We start from the raw sequence: 24,703 nt of genomic DNA on the forward strand, positions 1-24,703 counted from the left end.
TATACTCATCGGAATTCCTCGGCCACCCGACAACGGTCCAGTCGTGGATTTTTGTTAGGTACATAGAAGGTCAATCAGGCAGGATCGTGATTCCTTAGCAGGTCAATCGAGTCTTAATTTGGTTCTCATCGGGATTTTCCATGGCTCACCGAAAGATACTTATCAAGAAACACTCTTCTATGCAAACAATAGATTGTTCATAACTTCATATAACTTTGTGACCACACCATTGGTGAAATAAATTTTGTGTTTGTGACCATCTGGTTTCTAATGGATCATATTGTATGTGTTGTCAAAAGTATAGAAAATAGAGATCGTGTCAGAGAGAGACAGAAGATTTAAATATTTTATAATGGCGTGTTAGGATGTCTTATAGAAATTTTGCTTGGTCATAGACAATGCCACAATTAGAGCAAGCTAATTATTACCATACCAGTAAATGTTGTAGTTGCTTCAAATTCTTATCACATGTCTGTTTCACCACCTGAATTTCTAAACTAATTGCTGGATGCGAATTCTTATCCGAGTTGGGCGCTGGAAGATTTGTCTTCATTCAGATAGAAAGCTGGCTCTTATGCTTGCTCCCAGGTATGAACATAGTCCCACATGTCGCCTAAACATTACGAAGTTATTCCCGTAACGATCTGATATGGCTTGGCATTAGATTTGAATAAGGCCTCGTGGTTCTTGAGTTCACCATGTAATTCTCACTCGGCTTTCTTTCTCCAACAGATTTTCGTGTTCGGCATCGACGAAGCTCAATAATTCCAGGAACTATACGATTTCTGTCCACGGGTCGATCGTCGATCAATCGGGATTCGATCAGGGGTCTTTGTGGGTCAATCGGGTCTGGGTCGTGTGTCATTCGCGGGTCAATCGGGTCAAACATTACAGCTTCAACAAGGAAGGCTTTAGTTACGTTGCACTTTGTAAATCTTGTCACACATGGTTAGGGTACTCTGGATTGTTTCAGGGCGATATAAATTAGATGGCTCAGAGAGGTTTATCTATGGATTATGAAAGCAAGTAACATAAACTTTATTAATAAGTATCAGTTTGAGATGAGACTTATTGAATTCCTATGTCTCGCTTATAATCAAGCAAAGTTCTATATCAGTGGACTTATATCAGAAGTTACATTGTTCTTAAACAAGCTGCTACGTACCATTTAGGATTTTTCGTTGGAGTACAAGGTATCTCAAATAGGACAAATTATCATTGAATATGGCTATATCTCCGAGGTAACGGACCCTGGTTTTCCAAAAGAAACTTTTATCTATATAACCCCCGTCTTTTTTTTAGTCTGATCGTCGACTACTCGACATAGCATCTACAAGTTTCCGTCATCAATCTTTTTCTGTTTCAATTAAACAACTCTCTGAAACCACACATTTTGAGTCTCGACGTAGCAGCTTTAGAAGCCCTCGTGGTCTCGACATCGTTTCCACACATTTTGAGTCTGAACAATGCTTGGGACCAAAGCGGCGTATTCACATACCGACTTTCTCTCTCTCGAACTGATATTCCCCCATCGTTCATGGATCAATTGGGTCACAATCACGAACCTTTCCTGGGCCTATCTCAGTTGTGGGTCTTACGTGGCTCAATTGGGTCTCAGATCTTAGTCGTGGGTCTTTCGCAGGTCAATCGGGTCTCATGGGTCAATTGAATCACAATTCAGGGTTTTTCGCTAGACAATCGAGTCACATCGTGAGACTTTCACGGGACAATCGAGTCACAATCGTTTCACGGGTCAAGGTCACAATTATGGGTCTTTCGATGATCATGAGTCGTTAAATATATCGTTGGTCATGGGTCGTAAATCGACTTTCTCTCTCTAGAACTGATTCCCCAAGTGTTCTTCATGGGCCAATTAGGTCATAATCACCAGCCTTTTTGTGTCAATCTCGGTTGTGGGTCTTACGAGGGTCAATCGGGTCTTGATCTTGGTCGTGGGTCTTTCGCCAGCCAATCGGGTCTCCCAGGTCAATCGAATAACAACTGTGGGTCTTTCGCTGGACAATCAATCACAATTGAGGGACTTTTGCGGGACAATCGGGTCAGAATCGTGGGACTTTCGCGGGACAATCGGATCAGAATCGTGGGACTTTCGCGGGACAATCGGGTCAGAATCGTGGGACTTTCTCGGGCCAGGGTCACAATCGTGTGGGACTTGAAATAATTCCCCGTCAGTTTTCATCGAACTCTATATACAGATCTAAAAAAACATGAGAACGACAAGCAAAAAATAGAGAAACGACGAAAGACGAAGTAGGAAATCGGGGATGAGTTAATCGATTCGCATAGACCCTAGCAATACTGCATGGTCTAGGAGATAGAAAAAGAAAAAAAAATGACGAACAGGAAACAAAGATCTAAAAAAAACATGAGAACAAAAACGAATGAAAAAAACAGCAACGATGAACCCAAAATACAGAAACGAATAAAGACGGAAGTAAGAAATTGGGGAAGAGGTTAACCAATTCGCATGAACCCTAGCGATACGGATGGTTCCGATGACGGAATCGAGTGCGTAATTCATAGTCCCGAGCAAAGGGGAAAAAAGTAGGAATAACGACAAACACAAAACGCAGATCTAAAAAAACATGAGAACGAAAAGGAAAAAGAACAACGGAGGACGGAGAACAGAAAGTAAAGATCTAAAAACGCATGAAACAAAAAGGAAAAAAGAAACATCAGCGAAGAACCGATCTAAAAAAGCATGATAGAAAAGGAAAAAGAAACAGCAACGAAGAACAACGAAGGTTGAAAATGGGGAAGAGACGACGAAGGTTGAAAATGGGAAGAAGATCGATTCGCATAAACTCTTAACGGTACTGGATTTTATTTTAAATGGGCTTAAGTACAAATATATAGCCCTGGGCGTTGTTGTTAGATGCGAATCGAACGGCTGACTAATCTGCTCACGGTGCGATTTTGTAGTAACGAAAAACCCCAATTGTTTTTTTAGGCTAAAAAAAGAAAACCCTTGTGCATGTTTGGTTCACCATAAAATGAAGGAATGGAATGGAATCCATTCCAAAAAAATTGGATTGCTTTGTTTGGTTTAATTTTTTTTAAGTAATCATCATTCTATAGAATTTTCATTACTCCATTTTCATTCCTCGTATATTGGGGAGAATGAACCATTCCATTATGTAATCAATTATTTTTCCAAATTTATCCCTAAATCTTTATTATTTTGTTTACTTAAAAAAATTAAAAACTTTCAACTTCAAAATACCAAAACCAGATATGTTGATGGCACTCGACCTCGGCCACCTCCTGGACCGCCTCCACCGACGACGCCGTCTCCGACCGCCGCCCTCGCAATCCGCCTTTATTAAACCCTAGTCAATCTTTAAACACAACGGAACCAAAAAACCCTAGCAATGGCGTTGGACTTGAACTCCGGCGGACCTCACTCTATCCACGCCGCCGACTAGCCGTCGTCCCCGGCCGGCTTCGTGGAGTGGGCGAAGGCCAACAGCTCACTCGGAGACCGAGGCTTTTCCGGCGTAGGCGCAGAGGACGCTCGAGACCGTGAACTCGCTGAACCTTCGGCTTTCTCTGTGCATACGCGAGAACAGTCCGAGGGCTTCTCTCTCATCGCCACTCTTCGCCAGCGACCCAATCATGGTGTTCCACGACACCATGCTTCTCTCAGGCATTCCGTCGAACACCTTACGGGCGTCTCTGACCAGACTGCATTTCATGGCTTGCAGACATTCGAACCAGAGGGCCTTTGAACTTTGGGGACGATAAAGTCGGGTTATTTTTGTCAATTACCATCTCATTCCATTCTTATTTTTAATTGATTAAAAATAATTACCAAACAACATACTAGCTTTTCATTCTCATTCTATTACCATTCTCATTCACATTCTCATTCATATTCCACTTTTCTTTTTCAACCAAACGTACCCCAATTGTTAGGGGTTTCATTCTTTCCCCTTTTTGGAAAAATAGAATTTAAAAAAAAAACATAAATTAAATAACCAACTAAGCTATGTAAGCCTATTTCTGATCAAATAAAAAAAGTTATGCAAATGTTTTATTAATAGTAAAGAAACATGAATTAAAAAAACACGAGATTTTCTCTTTTGAAGAGAGCTTTTCATAATTTTGTTAGCAATACGATAATGAATATTGTTTATGTTGCACTTTGTCTTTCATTTATGCGGAATGGCTTAGGTTCAAATTGATTTGGCCAAAGCATATAAAGCTAGTCCATCAAAAAAATCGAATTGGATACTAACATGATCAGTTTTGAGATTTCAACGCTAAAACTCCCTACAAATCAGAAGCCGAAATAAAAACAATAACAAAGAAAGCACTTAAATATTTATAGAGGTTTAATTTCAACGTGAGATCTACGTCTACTTTGTCACTGCATATTCACTATAAATTCAATCGGAAAAAGTTTAAACAAACTCGTTATCTCTTTCTCTCTGTACTGACTTTTCTCTTTTGTTTTTCCACACCTGAAAAAGTGATGGCTACAAAATATTTATAGAGAAACAACTAGATGAAATGCTCATAATAGATTTGACCTTTTTCCTGACCAAAACGACATGCACACTGTTGATGTCGTTTCTGAGCCTTAACTATCATGAAGAAAATTAAAAGATTATTTTGGAGTTTATTTTGATTTCTTTATGTGGATCTCAGAAAAAATGTCGTAAGGAAACAAGAGGACAATTATAAACAACTATCTTAAGAACAAGCAAACGATTTTATTAAATATTTGGCCTAGAATACATTGGTCGAGCTCAACTGATTATGAACACAATTGACGAGCTAAGAAGTACAATTTTAGAGAGAGATAGGGAGATAGAGACTATGCGGTAAAGTAAAAGTAACGTCCAAATTCTCTCTGAAAAAGAGAATTTATATTACGACGAGATGCGAAATTCTCGAAGATACGTTTTGGCGACTTCGTCCTTCATTGCCTCTTCTTTTGCCACTTCGCTTCTGTGTTTGAACGTGCTTGGTAGAAATCGTCAACTCTTCGAGTTTTAAGGCGAGATCGTGTTGACTTCGACTTCGTCATGACCTTGGTGGTCGCATTGTGAGCTTGTAAATAGACTTGGGTCAGGCCCTAGTAATTTATTAAACTCGTATGACAATGAATTATAAAAATCAATTAATAATTATCGTTTATTTATTATTTAAATAATTTTATCGAAATGGGTTTTGATGGACATTGGGCTTTGGTGGTCCAATATCAAATTATTTTAGGGGCTGAACTCTACCCCCACAATAAGCCCCCAATCTATCTAATGTTTGGATAATATTAAAAAGATTAGGGCTTATTAAGACTTTAGAGTCGAAAAGGAGTTGAATTCGCCCGAAATTTGAGCGCGAATCAAATATTTCAAAAATATTCGATTCTGAATGCGCTACAGTGTCACGATTCCAAAGTCGAACCGTTTTTGGGCGTTAGTTGAAAATATTTCGCACGGATCGAAGAGATAAAATTTGATTTGATGGTTGATTATGAAAATCTTCGGAAGTGGGTTTTAACCGCCCGTTATGACATATTTCAAAGATGAATTCTCCCAATTTATATTTTTCACTGTCTTTGCTTCGTCGTTTTCTCTCTAGCGAGCTCGTAGATTTCTTGAGTTCGGTTAGTGTCTCTTAGCAGTTCGTTTTCAGTTTTCTTGACTTCGTCTAGGACTCAATCCAGAAGACATGTCAAACCTATAAGAAAACTCATGGTCCTCTACCAAAGCTTGTTACGAGAACGAAAATCTCTTATCACCCTATTTAGTAATGTTTGCTGATTTAAAATCATATCATAGGAAATATCAAATTCTTTACGACATGAATGCCCGATTCAATTGTCTTGGATCACTCACACCATGTTGATAAAATTCTAGACAAGTTTGGAAATGACGATTCTGGAGTTTCCAGAACTCATGAGACATTAGTCAAGAATTGTCTAAGAGTAAAGGAGGAAATCATCTCTCAAATTAAATATACGAGGATGATAGGAAGTCTCATCTACTTGACGAATTGTATAAGACCTGATTTAGCGTACACTGTGAGTAGATTGGCTAGATGTACAATTAATCCAAACTCTGAACATTGGAAAGAAATCGTGAGAATTTGAGTTGACTACAATTCATTCATGATTACAATCTACGCTATACGAGATATCCTGAAGTCATTGAATGTGTCATTGATGTGAGTTGGATATCTGATATTCAAGATTCGAAAGCTACTAATGGATACGTATTCATTCCCGGAAGTGCAACTATGTCTTGGAAATCCTCTAAACAAACTGTGATAACTAGATCCACGATGGAATCTCAGTTTGTTACATTAGATAAATGTGGCGAAGAAGTTGAATGGCTAAGAAACTTCGTGGAGGATATTCCTAACAAGACAAAAAATGTGTCTTTAATATGTTTATATTGTGATAACCAATTTTTTATTGGTACAACACAAAATGTGATGTACAATGATAAGTCTAGACATATCCGTCAACGACATAATATCATTAGACAACTTATCTTGTATAGAGTCATTATTATTGACTATGATAGGTCCAAAGAGAATATTTTGGATAATCCGCCAACCAAATGGTTAAATAGGAACAAAGTAGGGGAGACATCTAAAAGAGTGGGGCTAAAGCCCATGGAAAATAAAGCCAAGGCAAAGAAAATCCAACCATGCTAACTAGAGATCCCAAGATCTTGGTTCAAAGGGACAACCTAATTGTAGAAGGCAAAGTGAGGTCACTGCGGGGAAGACCCCCGATACTATTCCTGTTATAAAACGGTCATAACCGTACGAGACTAAGCTTTGAGCTTTTAGTGATTTTGTGAAATAGGATCCGAGATTCGGAGTGAGTTATGTGGGATTACTCTTAGGAAAAAAACCACATATGCAAGAGAAAAATTTGATCGCTTCAAAAGAGAATTAATTGAAAGTAATTCTCTAGAAACTCTTGCAGAACCAACCGAATGTTCCGGGCCGAAATGAATATAACCATCGGAACTTCACTTGTGTCAGGAAGATATTAGTAGGGAATATGTTTATCGTGTATATAAAACGACTATGAGTTCAACGACATCGTGTCTATTGAGTAGTTAGTAAAGATTGCTTATCTTTTCGAGGGAAGGTTCAACGATTTTGCCTACATATCCTATACTAGTATTGACCATAGAATAAATTACCACATCGAGTCGTGTCGTGTCATTTTGCTGTCGTTACTCAATTTCATAAATGTGGGGGATTGTTGGAGTATTTGGTAATAAAGAGCATTTATTACCATGTGAGTGACTAATATGTGGCTAACATTAGAGCGGAGTCCACTCATTAGAATCGATTACTTCTAGCGTATTCTTAATCCTCGTTGTGACTAATTTAATATTTATTTTCCAAAATCAAAGCTATATTGAATTATAAACTGATGTTCAAAGTGTATTTAATAACATCAAAGTATTGCAAATGAAATTGTATGTGTTGTGGTTGAGTGTGTGCATACAGGAGTCCCACATAGAAAAGATAAGTAAATTTTTTTTTTTATATATGTAATTTGTGCTCAAGGGTTTGGGTTCCCAAAGTGACTCAATTTTGTAGAGGGTCAGGGGCTTAGACACGTCCAAGTCCATCACGCGCGCGCGCCGTTAACCTTTCGTCTAGTCGGGCGAGCGGGTCGGGTTGGGTTGGGCTTGACCCTTCCCTCTTATGTTTCCTTCAAGATTTTATTTTATTTTGTTGACAAAAATAAAATACTTTATTTTGGTATTGTAACATCCCATTAAGGCTACAGTTTTGTTGTTTGTAACCGTGCACTTAGTGCTTTTGTTTAAACCTTTGTAATCGAACATTACAGTTTAATGGGTTAAACGTTCCTCTGAATGTTTGTAACCATGTCTTGGGATTGCCTATATAAGGTGGCTTGGATTATCATTCAAAACACACAGAAAGCAAGCATTTCTTAGTGTTCTTTTCTCCCTCTCCGAAATTGTTTATTTTTTCCTTTATAGTCCGGTGGTAGTTTATGACAAAGTTGTTCTAGTCCACTGAAGTCAAGCTTTGTGGTGCCATACCTTGTCTTATCTGCTAGTTGTACCCTGGAAGAGGTTGCTCGTATAGTCCAGCCCTTGTGGGAGGCAATAACACTTTAAGGAGACTTTCCAACAATCTTTGGCTTAACTTTTTTTTTTCTCTTCATGTATACCAGTTGAGTTTTCCACTTGGTTTCTTTTCTGGTTCTTGTCTATATTTATTTATTTCATTAATTTGTGGAAAATATTATTTTTAATATTATTTATCTAACATTACTTTTACAAGTATTTTATTTGAAGATGATTATTTCGTAAATATTTAGAATTTTCAATTATTTATGAATATCTATTTTTTTTTATAATTGTTGGATGTTTTTGTTATTATTTTATATAAAAAATATAATAACTAAAAAAAAGTTAAATGAAACCGTAAAAAATAATAAAACAATCAAATAAAACTCTAAATAACAACTAATAAAATAGAAAATTAGGCATTCTCGAAATTAATAAAGGTATTATTAAAAAAAAAAAAAAAACAAAAGAGATACTATTTCTTTATTAAAATGAGGTAGTATAGGTAATTTCAACAAGGAAAATTTGATAAACCAAACTTAATGTTACTTCCCATTGAAAATCAAATTCAGTGTTGAACACTTTAGGAAAACCAAGCTTTTGGATAGGTAAACGTCTAAAAATATTTTTGCAAGAAAACTTTGAAATGATTAAAAATATGAAGTCAAAAACTTTGAAATCACTAGAAAAATGAAAGCAAAACCTTCGAAGATATAAAAATGAAGGCATAAACTTTGAAAATAGATTATTTTGACACTAGTGATTTCGAAGTTTTTTGTTTCGATCTTTTAAGTCAGTTCAAAGGTTATACCTTCAATTTCTAGTGATTTCGAAGTTTTTAAATATGGGTATTTTTAACGTTAAATCTATAGAAATTGCTCATTTTAGGACTAAATTTCCTTATCTTTCCAATTATGTTTTTTTTTTTTTAAAGTCACAACTAGGACCATTTCAAGAAAGATATTTTTTTTCCTAATCCACCCTTATCTAATTTATATATTTATTTTTCATTATTATATTTTCTTTTTATGTGTAATAACCATTTAAACCTAACTTTTTTTCTTTTATACTGAATAAAATAGATTTTAATAATAGAATAAAAGTAAGAGAAAGAAAGAATAAAAGAAAGAAAACTAAATTTTAAAAGTCCATAACTCTTGATTCTGAATTCCGTTTGCGGAATTTTTTTGTATCAACGTGAAGCCCTCAATGAGTGCTTTCATTTAAGACCGGTTTTGTCGATGTCTTGTTTTAAGATCAAATTTTGTGACAACATTGTCATGAAACTTCTAAATTTCGTGACAACGGTCTTATAGAACATAATAATATATTGACAACATACTCACGAAATTTAATTTTTCTCTAAAAAATTCACCAAGAGTCATTTGATTCTTTGACAAATATTGGTTTACAACGTGGTATCATATAGAGGTTTGCAAAAAGATAATTAGTTTTACATTTTTGTATTTTTAGGTATTCAAAGTTGGAACCAGGTTGTAAACAACTAATTTTCAATGAACCATGAGATTATGGACTAATTTCTCGAGAAATTCAAAATTACGTGACAATGTCTTCAAGAAAATATTTTGTTTTGTGGTTTTGTTGTCACAAATTTTTGGGATTTTGTGTCAATAAGGCCACGAAATTTATGGACACGAAATCTTAAAATTTTGTGGCTTTGTAGTCACGAATCAGTGACCATATTGTTACAAAACATAGGAATTTTGAGGCAATATTGTCACAATTTGTTTTTTTTTTTTTTTGGCAAATTCGCTCTAGATAACTTGATTATTTGACAAATAATGGTTTCCAACGTGATGTCGAGTCAAGGATGAAATTTAAAGAAAAACACTTAAGAACTATGAATGCCAACCTTACATGAGATGACTTGTATTATTTTGTTGGAATAAATTTCCTCACTAATTTTATTTTTTAAAAATTCAAGAAAATGATAGGTTCTAAGGGACATGCAATCAATCTATGTTAATATTCAAATTTACGTAATGAAACATATTCTTTTCGTGGACAAAGTTATTATGGTGCATTTTCTCTAGAAAATACAATATTTCGTGACCACAGTCATCACGAAATTGTTCCGTTTGGTGACCATAAGGTCACAAAATTTCAGTGTTTCATGATCAAGTTGTCACAAAAATTATAGATTTTGTGACTATTGCCGTCACAAATTTTGCATATTTCGTGACCACATCGTCACGCAACAGAGACATCATAGTCACGACACTTGCTGATTTCGTGACATCCTGGCCACGAATTTTTTTTTTCTTTCAAAAATTCGATCAATACGACTTGATTAGAAGAAAAATAGTGGTTTTCAGCCTGGTGATGAGTAGGGGTTAAAGATTTTTTTTAAAAAAAAATTACAGTATGAGCCATGTAATCCAATATTGTATGAGAGATCATGAGATAGTTGCTAGTATTATATTGTAGAAATATAATTCCTCACAAATGTTATCATATAAAAAATTACTAAAATGATATATTTAAAAGTAATGGTATCCAATCTATGTTATTATTCAAAATTATGTAACATAACATGTTATCTCGTTATCCAAATGAATCCACATCTTATGTGTATAAGGATTTTTTTAAGCTATCTACCATTTGAAATTATTCTGAAAATTATTGTTCTTTCGCGGACCAACTTACTATGGCGCATTTTTTTCTTCTAGAAAATACAACATTTCGTTACCATAGTCATCACGAAACTGTTCTATTTTGGGACCACAAGGTCACAAAATTTCAGCATTTCGTGACCACAAGGTCACAGAATTTTGGTGCTTCGTGAGCAAGTTGTCTCGAAAACTATAGATTTCATGACCACTGTTGTCACAAATTCTGCATATTTCGTGATCACATCGTCACGAAATAGAGATAACATGATCACGAAGCGTGCTGATTTCGTGACATCATGATCATGAAAATAATAATTTTTTTCTTTCAAAATTTGACAAGTACGACATGATTCGAATAAAAGTAGTGGTTTACAGCCTGGTGGTGAGTGAGGGTTGAAATATAAACTCTTAAAAAATTACCTTATGAACCATGTAATCCAACATTGTATGAGATCGTGACTTGTATTATATTGTAGAAATAATTCCTTACAAATGTTATCATATAAAAATCAGTAAAATGATATATTTAAAGGTAATGTTAACTGATCTATATTATTTTCAAATTTACTAACATAACATATTATCTCGTGATCCAAATGTGTCCACGTCTTATGTGTATAAAGATTTTTTTAATTTCTTTTAAGCTATCTACCAAATGGAATTATCTTGAAAACTATTGTTCTTTCGCGGACCAACTTAATATGGTGTATTTTCTCTGTCATCACGAACTGTTCTATTTTATGACCACAAGGTCACAAAATTTCAGCGTTTCGTGACCACAAGGTCACAGAGTTTTGGTGTTTTGTGACCAAGTTGTCACGAAAATTATAAATTTTGTGACCATAGTCGTCACGAGTTTTTCATATTTCGTGACCACATCGTCACGCAACAGAGACTTCACGGTCACAAAGTTTGCTGATTTCGTGACATCCTGGTCATGAAATTGAGGTTTTTTGTTTTTTTTTTTTTTCATAATTCAATCAGTTGATTTGATTAAAAAAAAATAATGGTTTCCAGTCTTGATGATGAGTGGGGGATGAAATTAAAAAAAAAAAATTACCTTATTATGAGATCAGTGATTTGTACTATATTGTAAAAATATAATTCCTCACAAATGTTATCATATAAAAAATCGGTACAATGATATAATTAAAGGTAATGATAACCAATTTATGTTTTTTTTTCAAACTTATGTATTATAACATGTTATCTCGTGATCCAAATCTGTCCAGGTCTTATGTGTATAAAGAATTTTTTAAAGCTAGCTACCAGCTGACATTATCATAAAAATCATTGTTATTTCGTGATATCCTGGTCACAATTTTTTTTTTCCTTTTCAAAATTCGACCAACATGACTTGATTAGAAGAAAAGTAGTGGTTTCCAGCCTGCTGACGAGTAGGTGTTGAAATATAAAAAAAATTACCGTATGAACCATGTAAACCAACATTGTATGATATCATGAGATAATGACTTGTATTATATTGTAGAAATATAATTCCTCACAAATGTTACCATATATAAAAAAAAAAATCGATAAAATTATATATTTCAAGGTAATGGTAACCAATCTATGTTATTTTCAAATTGACGTAACATAATGTGTTATCTCGTGATCAAAATGTGTCCACGTCTTATGTGTAAAAGGATTTTTTTTTCTTGTTTAAGCTATCTACTAGTTGACATTATCCTGAAAACCATTGTTCTTTTCCGGACCAAGTTTATGGTGCATTTTCTCTAGAAAATACAACATTTCTTGACCACAGTCATCACGAAACCGTTCCGTTTCGTGACCACAAACTCACAAAATTTCAGCATTTCATGACCACAAGGTCACATAATTTCGGTGTTTCGTGACCTAATTGTGACAAAAATTATGGATTTCATGAATATTGTCGTCATGAATTCCGTATATTTCGTGACCATATAGTCACAAAAAAGAGACAACATGGTCAAGAAGCGTGCTGATTTTGTGACATCCTGGCTACGATTTTTTTTTTCTTTCCAAAATTCGACCAGTACGACTTGATTAGAAGAAAATTAGTGATTTCCAGCCTCGTGATGAGTGGGGGTTGCAATATAAAAAGAGATAAAAATAAAATTACCGTATGAACCATGTAATCCAACATTGTATGTAATCATGAGATAATGACTTATACTATAAATTGTATAAATACAATTCCTCACAAATGTTATCATATAAAAAATCGATAAAATGATATATTTCAAGGTAATGGTAATCAATCTATGTTATTTTTCAAATTTACGTAACATCATGTCTTATGTGTCTAAGGATTCTTTTTGGTTTTTTTTTTTTTTTTTTTTTTTTTTTTTTTTTTTTCTGGTTTAAGATATCTAAGAGTTGACATTATCCTAAAAACCATTGTTATTTCTCGGATCAAGTTATTTTGGTGCATTTTCTTTAGAAAATACAACATTTCGTGACCACAGTCACCACGAAACTTTTCCGTTTCGTGACCATAAAGTCACAAAATTTTAGTAATTCGTGACCACAAGGTCACACAATTTCGGTGTTTCGTGACCAAATTCTCACAAAAATTATGGATTTCGTGACCAATGTCGTCGTGAATTCTGGACATTATGTGACCACATCGTCACGCAACAAAGACAACATGGTCACGAAGCTTGCTGATTTCGTGATATCCTGGTCACGAAATTGATTTTTTTCTTCAAAATTCGACCAGTACGACTTGATTCGAAGAAAATTAATGGTTTTTAGCCTGGTGACGAGTGGGGGTTGAAATTAAAAAAAAAATTACCTTGTTATGAGATCATGAGATAGTGACTTGTATATATTGTACAAAATTTCAGGATTTCATGACAACAAAGTCACAAAATTTCTTGATTTCGTGATCACCTTAAACACTAGACAATGTTGTCACGAAATTTAGCAGTTTGGTGACAACATGATCACGCAATTTAAGTTTAAATAAATACGGTCAAGACCGATCTTAAAAGATTGTCTAAGAGATCTTCGCGTTGACACCAAAATTTTATAAAACGAAGGTCGGAATAAAAAGTATGGACTTTTAAAAAATTTGAGTTTTTTCTTTCATTCTTTCTCTCTTTTCTTTTTATTAAATATATTATATCAAAGTAATGGTAAAATTGGAGAAAATATATTATTCTATATTAATATATATTATATAAAAATGATGGTAGGAAAAATGAAGGGAAAAATTGTCTTTACTTTATGAAAAAATAAGGGTAAAAAAGAGAAAAAAAAGACTCTCTCTCTCTCTCTCTCTCTCTCTCTCTCTCTCTCTCTCTCTCTCTCTCTCTCTCTCTCTCTCTCTCTCTCTCTCTCTCTCTTATTTGAATGTAGTTGGAAAAATTTCCTTTTCTTGAAATCCTAAAATAAGAAAAATAATCTATCAAACAATTTGATTTTTTTAAATGTTCAACATAAAACTTGATTTTCAAATGTAAAATCCCATTTATCCTCTCAGCTTCATGTTTTTTACTTCCTAATATCCTTTGTATCCCCAACTTCTCTTACTTCATACCAGCACTCCTATTTGTACATAGTTAAATATTGCAATTCAATAGTTTTATCCTGAAACCAATGTGTATTCTGTTTAATGTTATAATTTCGATGTCTTAGTTTTATCCTGAAACCAATGTGTATTCTGTTTAATAATGTTATAATTTTGATGTCTTTGTTTTTTATACATCTTAGTACGCCCTCTCACACTTTCACCTTGATTTTCTTAAAATAAACTTCAATTCATATCTACATCATAATTTAAAAGGGTTCAATTTTATTTTTTCTTTAACTCAGTTTCTCATTTGCTGAATGTTTTGAGGATCTGTACAAAATTATAAGTCAATAAATAAAAGATCACATTATCTGGTATTTTATTACTCTGAACTCTTAACAAATAAATGGTTTAGTTACTAAATTATGGAATAGTGTTATCGTGTCCCTAAAATGCAATACAATTGAATCAAACGCAATACATGGGAACAAATCATGAACAACTAATTAAGGAACACAAACGTGGTCTTATAAGTAGATGGCTGGAGGATTAATTGTCAAACAGAAGGAAAAAATTTGGTAACACATCAAATAATTTTAACTTCAGATATCACTGATTAAGGGATTCACAATTAAGTTTGAACTTATTTGAACCCTGTTTGAGTCAATAAGGAAAGTGGTCTTTAGGTATTTATTTTTAATGAATTATTTACTAAGTATGATGATGACATTTCCTCTGCCAATGTACTGGTAAATGACAAACACTTAACTGATTTTCCTTGGGTATCAAGATAATATAAGTAGTGCCACTCACCGACAACGTCCTTTGTATCTCCTGGTCTATTTGGAATGCAAGGAATAAAATGATCTTTGAAAACATTAAGAAGGACCCTTACTAGATTACTTCGTGGACGTCAAATTTTCTTCTTGAATTTCAGTCTGCCCAATCCAGACACTCATCTTCTGTTAGCTTGCCGAGCGGTCCTGACCCCAAACAGGACCGCTCCCAAGCAAGATGGGTACCCCCAAGTTGCGACCTCTACAAGCTCAACGTCGATGCCTCAATTCCAAAATCTTCTAACTTTTTTGGAGTTGGAGTTGTTATTCGCATCTCTTTTGGACTGGTCGTGGCTGCATTGGCTCAAAATCTCCTAGGCAAATTCACGATCAAAGAAGCTGAAGCTTTCGCTCTTCGCTACAGCTTATCTTGGGCTTTGGACGTGTTTCTGCCTATCCACTTTGTGGAGTCAGATGCTAAGACGGTGGTGTAAGCTTTGGAGAGGAAATCTTCTTTCAAGAATGAGTTGGGTTCTATTTTGTCTGATGTATCTAGTTTATTGTCTAACTTTCCAGGAGTAAAGTTGTCTCACATCTATAGGGAAGCCAACATGGCAGCCCATGGGTTAGCAACTTACGCTCTTTTCATAGATGATAAACTCGTTTGGTTGGAGGATTTTCCTCTTTCGATAGAGTCTGTAATTAATCAAGAACGTTTGTGATTAATAATAGATTTCTATTTTTCAAAAAAAAACTCTACTTAGTCTTACAAGTGAGAAAGAAAGGGGAAAAAAAAAGAAGCGCGGTCTTGAACCCCAACACTATAAATTCCACAACTTTGTCTCTGACATTTCAAAATCGCGAGGGAACAGAAAAGGCACACCAGAGAATGAGGGTTTGACGAAAACCGATTTTCATGGCTAACTTATCGAGCCTGGTTCGCGAGCTCCGAGAACGCATCGCGGCTTCGTCGTCGGAATCTCCTTCCAACGCCAACTACGACGATGGTGGTAGCGGCGGCGACGCTCTCGAGATTCGATTCCGCGCAGTTCTTCCCAATCTCCTTCACGCCTACGTCGTTCCTTCGCCTTCTGGTTAGCGTTTGACTCCCGATAGAAAAAGAAAGGAATATCTCCGATTCTCTTCAAAACTCAGCTTTCTCGTGTGCTATTATGTTACCTTAGTGCTTTCCAAATATATTGGATTTTGTAATAATTTTTTGAAATGAGCGAATTTAGAGAGCGTGTTCGGGAAGGAAAATATGTTTGTCGTTTCGACATTGATCCATCTTTTTTTTTTTTTTTTTTTTTTTTTTTCAGCGAGCGAGAGAGAAGTGATTGCAGTACTGAAGCTTATCTCTCACCTGGCTAAGAATTTTCCAGCCGTATTTTACCATGGTAAGGCCAGTGCCGTTTTGCCAGCCATTGGTCGGATGCTTCCTTTCTTTTCGGAGCCAGTGTTTCGGTAATCGACCAAGAGCTTCCTTTTTCTGCTCTTTGAATCTGCATACAGCTTTATCTTGTCTAAATTGCTAGTTTGAGCTTTAGTGCATCGTTTGATGTGAAATTTAAAATTTTGTAGTCTTGATTTGGTGATGATTTGTAAAATTTTAGTCTAAGATTCACTCAAGTTATGGAAGTTTATCCTATTTTCTTTCTTTTTTTAATAGAGGTGTGATTACAGTTAAGAAAGTTACCGACTATCAGTTACGTCCATTGTTGACAATATGAGTTTCACCAAGTTTCTTTCAGCTTGCTCTACACCTTCATACAACTTGCTCTTTTATTCTGCAGAAAGAAACATTAGGTCGCTTATAATTGGCCATACAAGAACTTTTGCACAATTACCACCCGTGTTGGTTTCATCTTGTTTCGCTTGTTTTGTGTTCATCTGTTTTACACCACTTTTGTGCTTTCCGTTTACAACATAATACTTTTTTTTCCAGTGCCCGACATAGTGTGATTTTTGAAACTCTTGAATCAGTTCTATCTTTGCTCCGCACTGCATCACGAGATGCTTACCGGCAATTTTTTACGGATTGCATGTTGGTTGTCGAAGGTAAGAAAGAACTTGGCGATCAGCAAATTATTTGTTGTTTGAAAAGAAATAGAAGTAATAATTAAGAAACACGTGCCGACAAAGCAAGAACACGAAACTACAATGCTGATAAACTGTTTTAACCTATAAATAGGAGCTCAGCATCTTTTAAACCAGAATAATCTTCCCTCTGCAGTAGGACAACATCCTTTTCCTTCGCTGAAAAAATTGCATAATATCTTGGAAACGGAACACTTACCCTTCCATCTTTCGAACTTTATACAATCATTCTAACTGAATAATGCGTTAAGTCACCATGACCTTCCTATTGCAGTGAATGAAATGACATTGACAACAAGAAAAACTAGTTTGCTCTCACAATTTTTATGCTTTAGTGCTTAGTAGACTTTAGAGAACATCAGATAAACAATCTGCCTACTCTTTCATGCAGATCTTGTCTACGTGGCGTCATGTTCTAGCAGCCATGCAAGTGTTGTAGGGCCCACTAGACTGACTTTGAGGTGTTTCTCTCAATCGTTTTGTGGAATTTTCGATGATCCTGAGCATCTTGGGAACCTCGCAGAATGTAATAAACCAATGGAGGGAACTGGAATTATGATTAACTTAACCGGAAAGACAAGGTGGCAACCGTTTGCAACTTGGGTGATTAAGCTTCTTGTAAAATGCCTAACAGAAGGAACTCTTTATGTAGAAGGACTGGTTACTATTCCATTTGTTATTGCTGCATGTTCTCTCTTATGCTACGGAGATGTAGAATTACAAGTGGTGAGTAACTATCAATTTATTCTGGCCTTTTCTAGTAGCTATGTATATAAATTCCATGAGCTCATTTATACAGTTCTATCTATTTGTAAAACTTTTTCTGACGGTATACAATTTTTGACCAATTATAGGCGGGCTTTGACTTTGCACGAATCGTTGCATCCACTGTAAATTTTGACATTGTTCCACACCAGAAAATCATCCAGTCAATATCTACCATATTAAGTGAGGACAAAGAGGGGCTACCTATATTTAGGTAAAGTTCTGATAACTTGTGTTCTTTTACTCTATTAATTGAAATGGGATACTAGGGTTCAGTTTTTAAACTGTGAGAACGCCTGATGGATTTAATTCAAAAGCAACATTTCACTTTATGTAATATTTAAGTCTCTCTCCTCATTTTCTATCTAGATCATGACACACTCGTGCACATTGTCATTATTTAAGTACTCTTCTAGTTTAGTAGTACTTTCATGCTCTGTGACCAATCAGCATTGAAACAAAGCACCTTTCAGCTTCCCTTTCTCCCAATTCGGCGTATAATTTCTTTTTCAAAAGAGAGAAAATGGTGTTGATAAATGGTAAAGTTACATGAGGGGTAATTCTTCATTTTAACACAATGGCTCTTATTTTTCTTTTCGGGATTACACACCTTTATAGAAGAAAATGATCTTATGGAATAATTACTTACCTAGTGGTAGAGATTGCAAGGTAAGTTGGTACATTTTCATGCGTCGTCTTTAATTTCATTAAGTAATCTTCTCTACACTGATGCTCTAAGATGAACAGCACTGAGATGAAATACCTGGTTTTGTCTCTACTTTTCATTATATGGTGGTTACATGCGGTGCTAGTTAATCATAGTATTTATTGAAATCCTTAGTTCAGGGATGTCAAAAGAATCTATCTGAAAGTATTGGTTGAAAATTTCTCGACTATTCTGATCACATTGTTACACTGCAGAAATGTGGTGTACGATACATCATTAGGAAGTTGCCTTGATGCCTTGCACTCTGGTTGTTCTGATGCTGTTGTCAAACTAACAGCAACTTCCTTAATAAATGTGTTCCCTACAGCTATGAGGAGAACCAAGAGCCAGAGTCTTAAGGTTTGTATCAATGCCTGTCAATAGTCAATGAGGTAGCATAACAGTTATTGGACCTGATCGCTATTCCTGGATAGCTATTAGGTCTGATTTGGTAATGCCTAATGATATTTTAAACACCTTCCTGTTTCAGGTTGCGTTATGCAGGGCATATATTCGAATTGCAAAGAGTTGTCCTCCTCATATATGGAAGCCAGAATCACTTGTTTATACACTTGCCCATCCTGAACCTTGCATCCCACTGATAGATTGCTTTCGAGCAGCACTTTCTATACTTGGTCCTGATCGGGTTGGAGGGAAAATGACAAACTGTAGACAACAAAATGAAATTATAGTAGGGGATATATCAATTCGAAACTCAAGGGTTGGGGAAAAACGACCAGCTCATGATGAAGAGGCTTTCATAAGCAAACGGAAAAGAGTAGATGAGGAAACTAGTGCGCAGATGGTCCAGAACCGTGTTAATATAGTTTCTAATGAAAGTGAAGAAGACTATGCCAATCACATGCATACATCACTTCTTTCTTTTGTTGAATTATTGCGACCCCCAAATGTTCACCCTAATTCATTAAGACCAGCCGTTGCATTAACAGCTCTTAGCATGCTTTGCATTACCTTCTGTCGATATCCAGAGACCAATACAGCACAAAAAATCTTTCAGCATATGTTTTCATGGATACCCTATACACTAGAGGAGGTATTTTGGATTTTAATTCCATATCATTTATCACTCTCTTTTTCACATTTATTTAGCAGAAGTTTGCTCACATGATGCAGGCAAGGCAATCAAGTCCAACCACGCTTGAATTTTCGATCTATCTTGAAGGAATGCGTAGTATATTGCTTTTGCAAAGTAAGTAAAATAAACTATGGTAGTGATTATTAAAAATTTAAACAGAACTGGCCATGGCCAGAATAAGTTTCTGCATAATTTAGCTTAGTCTGCTTCCAGTTTCAACGATTTTGTTGTTCTCAGGACTTTGGATTATAATATCTTTTGTGATATGGCATTTCAGTTTCTCATACTTATTCTTATGAAGGCCCACTTCTGAAGCAAAATGTGATTTTTGGAGGCGAGGGTTCTAATGGAGACCTCATGTGTGTACTGCTAAAGCTTCCATGGACGTGTTCCAGCTGCGACCCTAGTCATATGAAGAAGAGAAAGTGTGTCTCTATTCAAGTTGCAAGTAAGCTTGCTGGCAACTTAAGTGAATTCAGTCTTGAAGTCTTGGATTTTGGACTTCATGATGAAGATGAGGAAGTCAGATCAGAAGCAGTAGTTGCATTGCCAGTGGTTGTCTTCTGGTCAGATCTTCGAGTACTATCACACGTATTGAAAAGGCTGGAGTAAGTTTAAAGTAAAAAATATCTGCACATATTTTTATGTCTGCGTGTTTAAAGGGTCAGGATTAGCTAATCAAAATGTCTTTTTTTTCCTCGAGCACACAAGGTTATGAACTTTTGTTCTAGGTTGAAAGTGCTACTTCACATTCTGTTGTTACAAGTGGATTTAGAATTTTTTTTGTTTCATACTTTATTTTTTCCCTGTATGCTTATTTTATGAGCCTGTAGAATTCGAGGAAGTCGGTCATCATTGAAAGACCGTCACTTAACATATTACTTGTTCTAGCTTGTTTTTATGCATGAAACAACGTTCATGGTTCATTATTTAATTTTTCGTTTCTTGCAATCTGCAGATACTTGGAAGGAAACAGACACAAAAAGGTTGAATATGCCATTCCAGATGCTCTTGGTTATTTGTCGTGCCTTCATGGGTCTTATAATTCTGGAAATGGTTTGGAAATAAATGAGTGCAAATTGGTTCTAAATAAGGAAATTGGAAACTACATTCAAGCAGAAGATAATTTTCGACAAAAGTTTTGGTGTTCAAAGTGTGACCGTAGTAATCATTACAGTGATGAGCTATTTTCAAAGATTGGAAAGCAGCACAATATTCAGAGTAGAGACACCAGTATAGATTTTGATCTGAGCCGTCTAAGGACTCTGTTTTTTGATCTTCTTTACAATGAGTCATCAGAAGAGGTCCAAGTTTCTTGTGTACAAAATCTACGAAGGATTCTTGTGCACGAACCAAGCAATGATCTAATTGACAGAGGATCTGAATGGTGTAGGTGTGTCAAGTATTTACTTCTCAACGGAAAGAAAGCTATTAGAGAAGCATTTTGCAGTCAAATTAGTTCATTCCTTAGTGATTCAGTTTTGAGTTGTTTATTTTACAACGTGGGCACAGAAGACAAAAGTAATGAACAGAACTTCATGGATATAATTAAACATGCTTTAGCAGCTACAGAGGATCCTCAAATCTTTGAGACTCTCTTGGAATCTACAGCAGAAATAATGGTTACCGTTGATATGTATAATCAGCTTTTTCTGTTTTCTCTTATTTTATTGGTTGATCAACTTGATAATATACATGTGACCGTAAGAACAACCGCATCGAGGCTCATACACAAATCTTGCTGCTTTCATCTTAGAGGAGGAGTCGAATCAGTTCTTTCAAAAGTTGTACATGTTCGACATGAGCTTTATGATTATTTGTCAGCCAGGTTTTCTAGTCGTACAACAATGATTAGAGAGTTTGCGGAAGCAGTTCTGGGAGTTGAAACTGAAGAACTTGTCAAGAGAATGATTCCTGATGTTCTTCCTAAGCTTGTTGTGTCTCAGCAAGATAATGAAGGAGCACTGAATACATTATATGAGTTGGCTACGTGTCTGAACACAGATTTGGTTCCGCTAATTGTTAATTGGCTACCAAGAGTGTTGGCTTTTGTTCTTCACCGAGCAGATGAACAAGAATTGCTCTCTGCTTTGCAATTTTACCAAGCCCATATTGGTTCTGACAAACAGGAAATTTTTGCAGCTGCATTACCTGCACTTTTGGATGAACTTGTCTGCTTTTTGGATGGTGCTGATTCAGCAGAAGTTAGTACAAGGTATATCTCTGAACTAATACACAAATTTGATGAGATTATATTGTCATAAATACCTGGTTGCGCTGCCCTGTGCTTTGTGAGTGTGTTAAGCGGTCTGCTGTTATGTTTTCATCTTAGTAACTCTTATCAGTGAAAATCTTCAGACGTCAATTAGTATTTCAATTCATTATGCCTTTGGAGAAATGATTATAGACGTGTAAGCACTGCCTGATGAGATTAAAGTTTTTCCGGCTTAGCCGTGTTGTGTTAATAAAGATCCGCTGTTTCTTTAAAAAAAAAATTCTAATTCTTATCAATTTCTATTGTTTCCAGGCTGGCAAGAGTACCTGAGATGATAAGAGAAGTTGCTAGAGTCTTAAATGGTGGTGAAGATCTCCCTAGCTTTTTGAGGAATCACTTTGTTGGTCTTCTAAACAGTATTGACCGAAAGATGCTCCACTCAGAGGATGATTCGCTGCAGAAACAAGCTTTAAAACGTATTGAGATGCTAATTACGTTAATGGGTTCGCAACTTTGTACTTATGTGCCGAAACTGATGGTTCTTCTAATGCATGCTATTAATAAAGAGCCATTAATATCTGAGGGTCTCACCTTGTTGCATTTCTTCATTCGGCAACTGGTAGTGGTATCACCGTCTAGCACGAAATATTTAGTTTCCCAAGTTTTTGCTGCTCTCATTCCCTTTTTAGAAAGAGACAGAGAAAGTCCCACCATGCATCTTGAAAAAGTGGCGAAAATATTGGAAGACCTTGTGCTGAGCAACAAAGTTATTCTAAAGCAATCCATCTGTGAGTTCCCTCCGTTGCCCACTATACCGGCTCTGTCAGAAGTAAATAAAATTATACAAGAGACCCGTGGGTCAATGAAGTTGAATGATCAATTGCAAGATGTTGTTGATGGCTTGAATCATGAGAACTTAAATGTGAGATATATGGTAGTGTGCGAGCTGAGCAAGTTACTAAATCTGAGAAGAGAAGAAGTTACCGGTTTCATAACTGACGAAGGAGGCAGAAATGTGAATATTCTGAGCTCTCTGATCAGATCATTATTGAGCGGATGTGCAGAACAATCAAGGACTACAGTTGGACAACGACTCAAGTTGGTCTGCGCTGATTGCCTTGGAGCACTCGGTGCTGTCGATCCCGCCAAGGTGAAAAGCTTTTCATGCGAACGCTTCAAAATTGCATGCTCTGATGATGATCTCATCTACGAGCTAATTCACAAGCATCTCGTTAGGGCTTTTAGAGCTGCACCGGACACTATAATTCAAGATTCAGCTGCATTAGCAATACAGGAGCTGCTAAAGATTGCAGGCTGTGAGGCTTCAATGGATGAGAATGCATCTGCCTCTGTGCCAGAATCAGGAAAGGATCATAAACCTGTAAAGTTTGCTCCGTCAGAGAGTGAGAGTAGTGATGGAATGTTTCAGAGAAAGAGGGGTCAGATATTGTGGGACAGATTCTCTAATTATGTCAAAGAGATAATAGCCCCTTGTTTGACATCAAGATTCCAACTCCCGCATTTTTCTGATTCTACATCTACTGGACCAATTTATAGGCCATCCATGTCGTTCAGAAGATGGGTATACTTTTGGATAAAAAAGCTGATGGCGCATGCAACGGGGTCTCGTGCAAGGATTTTTAATGCATGTCGAGGTATAGTGCGTCATGACATGCAGATAGCAATGTACTTGCTGCCATATTTAGTCCTTAATGCCGTCTGCTATGGAACTGAGGAGGCACGGCATGGCATAACAAAAGAAGTCCTCTCTGTTCTCGAAGCTGCGGTATCAGAGAACAGTGGAGCTACAGTTCATGGAGTTACTGGTGGGCAAAGTGAGGTTTGCATTCAAGCTGTGTTCACTCTTCTCGACAATCTGGGGCAATGGGTGGATGATCTTGAGCAGGATCTGGCTCTTTCTCAACCCGTCAGATCAGCGTCTACAAAGCAACAAGTGTCGAAGCTAAAGGTTAAATCTCACGATTCGATGTTGGATCACGAGCAACTTATAACACACTGCAAATATGTTGCAGAGCTTCTGTCTGCAATTCCAAAGGTAACCCTCGCCAGGGCCTCCTTTAGATGCCAGGCTCATGCTAGGTCTCTGATGTACTTTGAGTCACATGTGAGGAGTAAGTCAGGTTCTTTCAACCCCGCCGCTGAGAGAAGTGGCGTTTTCGAGGATGAAGATGTTTCGTACCTAATGGAAATATATAGCTGCTTGGATGAGCCTGACGGTTTGTCTGGCTTGGCGTCTCTGCGAAAGTCACTGAGATTACAGGATCAGATTTTGATCAACAAAAAAGCAGGAAACTGGGCAGAGGTTCTAACTTCGTGTGAACAAGCCTTGCAGATGGAGCCCAATTCAGTACATAGGCATTCGGATGTACTTAATTGCTTACTAAATATGTGCCATCTTCAAGCCATGGTTACTCATGTAGATGGTTTAATCTCTAGAATTCCCCAATACAAGAAAACGTGGTGCACTCAAGGTGTTCAGGCAGCATGGAGACTTGGCAGGTGGGACTTGATGGATGAGTACCTTGATGGAGCGAATGGAGAAGGGTTATTGCATAGCAGCTGTGAGAGTAATGCGCTATTTGATTTGGACGTCGCAAAGATTCTTCAGGCGATGATGAAGAAGGATCAGTTTTCGGTTGCCGAAAAAATTGCCTTGTCCAAGCAGGCTTTGATTGCTTCTTTGGCAGCTGCGGGAATGGACTCCTACATGCGAGCTTACCCATTTGTCGTGAAACTTCACTTACTTAGGGAGCTGGAAGACTTTCACTTCCTTCTTGCTAATGAATCTTTCCTGGAAAA

The 24,703-nt window shown here is 36.3% G+C and overlaps 1 protein-coding gene across 1 annotated transcript; it reads left to right on the forward strand.

Moving 5' to 3' along the window:
* Positions 1-17,638: 17,638 nt before the first annotated feature.
* LOC149389534 (serine/threonine-protein kinase ATR-like) lies at positions 17,639-24,685 on the forward strand. Its single transcript, XM_089622654.1, has 9 exons — positions 17,639-17,827; positions 17,956-18,080; positions 18,788-18,932; positions 19,063-19,626; positions 19,683-19,782; positions 19,946-20,276; positions 20,627-21,883; positions 22,196-24,539; positions 24,653-24,685. The coding sequence occupies exons 1-9, from the start codon at positions 17,639-17,641 to the stop codon at positions 24,683-24,685; spliced, it is 5,088 nt and encodes a 1,695-aa protein (XP_089478780.1).
* The last annotated feature ends 18 nt before the right edge of the window (positions 24,686-24,703 follow it).

The sequence above is a fragment of the Urtica dioica genome, chromosome 8, assembly GCF_054948205.1.
Source record: "Urtica dioica subsp. dioica isolate 48M chromosome 8, U.dioica_male_clone48M_v1_H2, whole genome shotgun sequence".
NCBI classification, from domain to species: Eukaryota; Viridiplantae; Streptophyta; class Magnoliopsida; order Rosales; family Urticaceae; genus Urtica; species Urtica dioica.

Coding starts and splice junctions, on each gene's coding strand:
- LOC149389534 (XM_089622654.1), top strand. CDS start 17,639: ATGGAGGGAACTGGAATTATGATTAACTTAACCGGAAAGACAAGGTGG. Junction 18,933..19,062: donor CCAAGAGCCAGAGTCTTAAG/GTTTGTATCAAT, acceptor TTCCTGTTTCAG/GTTGCGTTATGCAGGGCATA. Junction 19,627..19,682: donor TACCCTATACACTAGAGGAG/GTATTTTGGATT, acceptor ACATTTATTTAG/CAGAAGTTTGCTCACATGAT.